General features: G+C 44.7%; 1 protein-coding gene across 1 annotated transcript in view; it reads right to left on the bottom strand.

The window, feature by feature from the left end:
* LOC123510008 (laminin subunit alpha-1-like) overlaps positions 1-7,500 on the bottom strand; it is a 147,791-nt gene that overhangs the window by 94,892 nt on the left and 45,399 nt on the right. Inside the window, 1 exon segment of the mRNA XM_045264686.1 lies at positions 7,401-7,500. This exon segment is cut by the window's right edge and continues 95 nt beyond it. Coding sequence (XP_045120621.1) covers positions 7,401-7,500 — 100 coding nt within the window.

The raw sequence follows: 7,500 nt of genomic DNA, 5'->3' as shown, positions 1-7,500 counted from the left end.
TGAGGAAAGGGAGGAGGAGGAGGAGGAGGAGGAGGAGGAGGAGGAGGAGTGACAGGTGCCTTCCTTATGCTCTAAACACTAACACCTGTCAGAGAATCACTCTCTTCCATACACGGTCTTCCTCCATTATCTTCCTCCTCAGACCGTGCCGCTTCTTCTCCTCCTCCTCCTCCTCCTCCTCCTTTTCCTCCTCGTTTTCTTCTCCCTCTTCCTCTTACACATCATATTTATCTTCTTTTCTCGTTAAGTGTTCTTTTCCCACGTTTCTTACTTCCTTGTCTTCACCTGATAGTCACTTTTTGCTCTTTCTCCTTTCCTGGTAATTTTCTTTGTGTTCTTCCTGGCACACACTCATCTCCCAGCCTCCTCCACCGCGGCCAGCATTTTTTTATTCTCTTTTTCGGCCCAGCGATTTACACTCTCCTCCTTCCCTTTCCTTTTCCCAATGGTCGTTTCTGCCTTATGTAAACGCTATCCACTTTCCTTCCTTCCTCCTCCTCCTCCTCCTCCTCCTCTACAGACAAACACACCACGCCCTCAGACAACACTTGGTCCTAGAAAAACAAGTCACGGTTACTATTGTTTTGCTTTTATTTATCTTGTTTGTGTTGTAGTACATGTGTTCCTTGTGTTTCTGTCTCCGCACTCATACACCGTTGAGCTTTCACAGGAAGAAACCCACAAAGATGCTGTAAGAATGTGAAAGGGTCATCAGAGCTTTCCCTCCTCCTCCTCCTCCTCTAATGTTGTCTACCTATCCCCTCGAGGCAACCTTAGGAATCTCTCTCTCTCTCTCTCTCTCTCTCTCTCTGAAGGTGCGTTGTATAAATTATCATGTGTTAACATCAGAACCAAATCAATGAGGAATCTTTAACCAACCTAACTGGTACTCGATGCTAATGAAACAGACAACCACATCAAGGTGAAAAAAGAAGAAAAAGAAAACAGAAAACAAGGGTGAAAAAAATATGCTCCATCCATCATGTCATTATCTGTACGAGGAAAAATGATCTCGAGAATTAAAAAAATATGTTGTACTGTACTAAGTTGGTAAGTTTGACCCTTGTAAATGAGGTCAAAAGAGGATCGTAGTACAACACACTCACAAACAACATTTCCCCATCACACACACACACACACACACACACACACACACACACACACACGCACACAAACGCACGCACGCACCCCACAGCAGCAAGAAGCTCGTATAATGAACCCAGTAAAGTGAAAAGGAGAGAAAGAAAACGAGGAGGAAAATCTGAACCAAAGAAAAGGTATAACAACAAAAGCAATGACACTGGGAGAGAGAGAGAGAGAGAGAGAGAGAGAGAAGCAGGTCATATTGTCATGTTCCTCATAATGATAAAAATTGCTATAATGACCTAACATGGCCTCTGTTGTTCCCTGTTGATGCTGTGTGGCAAAAAAGTGAGTCAGAGAGAGAGAGAGAGAGAGAGAGAGAGAGAGAGGTCCGTGCGTGCATTGAAAGTTATAGGTCACACACACACACACACACACACACACACACACACACACACACACACACACACACACACCGCGTAGTGTAGTGGTTAGCACGCTCGACTCACAATAGAGAGGGTCCGGGTTCGAGTCCCGGAAAGCGGCGAGGCAAATGGGCAAGCCTCTTAATGTGTAGCCCCTGTTCACCTAGCAGTAAATAGGTACGGGATGTAACTCGAGGGGTTGTGGCCTCGCTTTCCCGGTGTGTGGAGTGTGTTGTGGTCTCAGTCTTATCCGAAGATCGGTCTATGAGCTCTGAGCTCGCTCCGTAATGGGGAAGACTGGCTGGATGACCAGCAGGAGCCCGTAGTGAATTACACACACACACACACACACACACACACACACACACACACACACACACACAAAGAACTTCAGTAATTCACGTTAAAAAATTTTTTTTTCTCAAATTGTAATATTTTTTCTCCGACAAACTTCTGGTGGTGTAACTTCAGAAATGACTTCCAGTTTTATATCCCCGGAAGGAAGTTTCCAGTAATCTTTCCTGCTGCAATCTTCTTAATTTTTCTTTTTCCATTCTGTAATACAAAATTTAAGCAAGAAACTTTTACATAAGAGTTATTTTTCACTTGTCCTAGTTTCTCCACTGCATTTTTCTCCACTTCACACGCCAATTAGGCTCCTAAATTCCTACCTCCTGCTTTTTAGTGCTGCCATTTGTTTTCTCTGGAATTCACACGTTCTTTCCAGTCTCCCAGCATCATTTCCAAGGTAGGAGTTTATTTTTATACAAGCGGCAAATTTTCCAGCGTATTTCCACAGTGGCTCAGTACTTTACAGCTGGTGACAATTTTGATTTTTTCCAGGGTCTTATTTACTTTCACTCCGGCGGCGTTACGGTCGAGTGCGTCACCGGGAGGGATGCACGCACTGATGCACGCACGGATACACACACACACACACACACACACACACACACACACACACACACACACACACACAGCACACTAAGGTATACAGAACTTGGAATAAAAATGTGTGAGAGAGAGAGAGAGAGAGAGAGAGAGAGAGAGAGAGAGAGAGAGAGAGAGAGAGAGAGAGAGAGAGAGAGAGAGAGAGAGAGAGTATGTGTGTTAACTAAAAAATAGAGTGTAGGCGTCAAACGAACAACAAGTCTTACACACACACACACACACACACACACACACACACACACACACACACACACACACACACACACACACACACACACACACACACACACACACACACACACGAGTCTACTTATGGCAAGAAAAATGAACGTTTCTCCCCACACCTGTCCTGTCTTAATTATATACTCACCTGCATAATCCACCTACCTGACTGCCACCTACATGCACCATTCCTACCTGTCTCAACCACAAATCAACCTTTTTTTCACACAGTAACCTATATTATTCACTCCCTTCCTTATTCTATTTGTCACCATGTTTTATTATTCTTTTTCTTGCATGGTTTGTTTTCTTGACTTATTTTATGGCTATGGTACACAACACTGGTTCCTTCGACTACCTGAGCGCACCTGTCCCCACTCGCCTGCGTGTATTTGCCTCCTCTCCCTTCTGTTTCTTTTACCGCATTCCCCCTCACGTGATTTCCTGCTAAGGTGCTTATTCCCCTCATATAAGCAGGCTCACTTCCTCTTCAATAAGCAGATAACGTTCTCCTACCCCACACATACACACTACACCAATAACATTTCAGTGGTATAAAAACTTCCTCTATCTCTTCACTACATTCTATACTATTCTCCCTTTCATGAAAATATATTCCCCCTCTCTGTACATGCATCTATCAATTACTTCCCAGTTTTACTATTCTCAAGCTGAATTCATCTCTTTTTTTCTTCTCATAACTTAATATATCCATACAGCCTGTCGGTCTATTCATCTTTCAACCTCCCCCTTGACAAAAAATAGTATCCATTAGTTTCAGTATCTGTTTGTTGGCGAGATGTAGACAGGAATAGCACGGTAATGTATGCGTGGTTCATGGTTCTACCCGTTATCAATGGTGCCTCTTGTGATGTTGGCACTGCGAGAGAGAGAGAGAGAGAGAGAGAGAGAGAGAGAGAGAGAGAGAGAGAGAGAGAGAGAGAGAATTATTTATTGTGGGTGTGAAAATTCTCTTACAGAACGACTCTCTCTCTCTCTCTCTCTCTCTCTCTCTCTCTCTCTCTCTCTCTCACACACACACACACACACACACACACACACACACACACACACACACACACACACACACACACACACAAAAGGACACAGACATACTTTCTTTACCATATGACCCTTCTCAGACACACACACACACACACACACACACACACAAGTAACACTATTCAATCCAGCAAAACAATGAGCCACTATCGCCATTAGAAGCTACAACAACCACTACCACTACCAACCACCACCACCACCACCACCACCACCACCACCACCTCACACAGCGCCGCTATCTACTTGGTTCGAGCTCAGCAACAACGATTTAATGAGGATTGGCATCCTAATGGTGAGAGAAGAGAAGGAGGAAGAGGAGGAGGAGGAGGAGGAGGAGGAGGAGGAGGAAGAGGGTTGGGAAGGTGTGAACGAGTGAGGAATGGAAGGAGTAGATAAGGCGAACCAGGATTAGGAAGGGGATAAAGAGGAGACGAGTCGGAAAAGGAAGATGAAAGGAGAGAGAGAAAATCTGTCAGGGAGGAGGGCTATTGCACAGGTAGTGTTGAAATATACAAATTTGAGGCGTCTGGATGTGCTGGGTGTACAGGAGTGTATTCTTAAACATTCACTACATATCTTACTTTCAGAAGTCTGTGCTTAAAAATGACATGGATTTTTAATGGAGTTCTTTTGATTCTAGTGACAGATGAGCAAAATTTTTCTATTATCAAAGGAAAAGAATCACAGCGAGACAAGAAGTGCTTTTCAGAATACATGGTTATAATAAATTGTAATATTTTCAAGCGTTTCTATGATTCTAGTGACAGATTTCTATGAGTTTAGTGACAAATGCACAAATTTTTCACACTATTCACCAGAGAAACAGTGCAGACAACCAAGCTAGTCATCTATGTGGCCTTTGAAAACAGTCATGGAGAGAGCAAAATTTTCGAGAATAAGTAACACATATTTACAAGTGTTTCTATGATTCTACTGACAAAAGCACAAATTTTTTACACTATTCACCAGAGAAACAGTGTAGACAACCCAGCTAGTCATCAATGTGGCCTTTGGAGATGGTCGTGGTGAGAGAGCAAAGGATTTCTGAATACGAGTCTTGGGATACACGGGTGAGAACACGGAGAAAAAAAAAAAAAAAAATGGTGGGGCTGGATACGTCTATATAGTTTACAGTTGTGTGGTCTGTGAGGCGCCTTTTGTGTCCATGAGATGTGTTGAAGGAGGAGGAGGAGGAGAAAAACACTTAGATATCCTTCCGGTGACCTTTTGAAATATATTTTGTTTCATGTATATTACTGACCTCACTGCCACACACACACACACACACACACACACACACACACACACACACACACACATGAAGAATCGAGTGGGTGCATTTCAAAGACGTGTTTCGAGCCGCGCCCACACCCACTCACGCCCACGATAGCAGCAGCAGCGCCAGTCACCCCGCCCACGCCCGCACACCGTTCCTCACTCACCGCCGCCCACACCACACACCGCACGCCTATCTGCCTTGCTATGGTCAGGTTGGTAGGACAGGTGTCTGGCTTCTCCTCCTACGTGAAGGTACTCTCTCTCTCTCTCTCTCTCTCTCTCTCTGTGTGTGTGTGTGTGTGTGTGTGTGTGTGTGTGTGTGTTCCTCTCAACAAACACATGAGACATACTCCTAAATGTCTACAATCTCCACTCCCTCGCATTGTAATTGCTTTCTCTCTCTCTCTCTCTCTCTCTCTCTCTCTCTCTCTCTCTCTCTCTCTCTCTCTCTCTCTCTCTCTCTCTCTCTCTCTGTGTGTGTGTGTGTGTGTGTGTGTGTGTGTGTTCCTCTCAACAAACACATGAGACATACTCCTAAATGTCTACAATCTCCACTCCCTCGCATTGTAATTGCTCTCTCTCTCTCTCTCTCTCTCTCTCTCTCTCTCTCTGTTTCAGCAAATACTAAAGGAATTCCTGTTTCTTTAGCCGCTGCCTTAATTGGACAGATGGGAGAGCTGAGGCCACTACAAGGCACTGACGCAAAAATACACAAAACAATGGAGCATCGAATATACAGAATCAAGGTCGCGTGGCCATTGGCGGGGAGATCCTGGCATCTGACCAATGGCATTCGATTCCCTAATACTGGCAAGTGAGTGAGGGAGGCGGTGATTGGTGCACAGCGAGAGGGATAATTGAACCTGATTGGTGAATGGAGATTACCGCTGCTTAGGGAATCAAAGTGCATAAATAAACCAGCGAAGCGACATGAACAGATTGGAGGTGAAAATAAAAATGGATATGATTCTTTTTGTGTGTATGTATGTGTGAGTGTTGGGGAGAAAAAAGGATCGAAGGAAATGGAAGCTACGAACTCAAACCCCCTAATCTATAATCCTACACAAAATCCAAATACCAAAAACGAAGACAGGTCGATGGAGGCGGAGGGGAAGACAAACACAGTGGTGGGCTCCGGTATACATTCACATCGAGGCCAGATAACAGCGACCGCCCCTATCTCTCTCTCGTGTCCTGTCCCGCTATTTTTACTATTCATTCATTCATTCTCTCTCTCTCTCTCTCTCTCTCTCTCTCTCTCTCTCTCTCTCTCTCTCTCTCAGTTAACAAATGTTTTTATTTCCTTCGTGTCATGATTTTTCTTTCCTTTATTGAGTGTATCTAGTTTATTTCGTTACCTTATTCGTATCATTATTTTATTCTATCTCTCTCTCTCTCTCTCTCTCTCTCTCTCTCTCTCTCTCTCTCTCTTTCTCTAGCGGGTGTGGTCATCTAGTCTACCCACACTTCCCACACCTACACCCACGCCCACACCCACACCCACGCCCACACCCACACCCACGAGACCCAATGACCCTTCTACTTCTTCATGACCTTTCACTATCTTTTCCTCCTCCACCACCACCACCATCACCACCATCTCCTGCTCCTACATCCTCATTATCCCAGTCTCACAACTTTTCCCAACGAGCAATACCCAGCTTATATATATTTACTAGAGCTCTCTCTGCCCCTATCCCTGTCATTGCCACGCTCCTCGCCACTAGACCTTCCCCCTTCATTGTTACCTTCATTACTCCAAGCACGGGGCGTTAATGTTTCAAGCAGGGTTGTTATGAGGGTGTAAAATAAGTTAATATGGATGGAGTCTCTCATATTGCTGTTCTTTATTGAGTTCGCGCAATAGGTGTGCAGGAAGTTGCGACGTGGGTGTTTGTAATGTATTTTTGCTTTTATGGAAGGGGAATATGAAGGTGTGTTTGTGATATTGTTGAAGGTTTTGTGTGTGTGTGTGTGTGTGTGTGTGTGTGTGTGTGTGTGTGTGTGTGTCTTTCTGTCTGTTTCTGTTTGTTTGTCTGTTTCTGTCTGTTTGTCTGTTTCTGTCTCTCTCTCTCTCTCTCTCTCTCTCTCTCTCTCTCTCTCTCTCTCTCTCTCTCTCTCATGTCTGCTTTCGAATTTCTACCTACAATTTTTCCATTTCTCTCGCATCATTATTCCTTCTGATCTTTATCTCTCTCTCTCTCTCTCTCTCTCTCTCTCTCTCTCTCTCTCTCAGCACCGTCAGACTTATTTCAAGTGTCCACATCCGAGACTTCTAGCACTTTGGCACTCAGCTATCACACAGGCACACCATCCACCACCACCACCACCACCAGCATCATTACCACCACCACCACCACTACCACCAGCGCCTCTTACCTGCTTGAGATCGATGGTAATAGTGACCCATTCGTAGTGTCTCCCGGCAGCTAGTGTCGGGGACTGCCACCAGGAGTTCGTTCCGTCGATAGCGTTCGTG

The sequence above is a fragment of the Portunus trituberculatus genome, chromosome 28 (assembly GCF_017591435.1).
Source record: "Portunus trituberculatus isolate SZX2019 chromosome 28, ASM1759143v1, whole genome shotgun sequence".
In the NCBI taxonomy this organism is placed as follows: domain Eukaryota; kingdom Metazoa; phylum Arthropoda; class Malacostraca; order Decapoda; family Portunidae; genus Portunus; species Portunus trituberculatus.
Note: the sequence above shows the minus strand (reverse complement) of the source record. Positions and strands in the feature narration are given on the sequence as shown.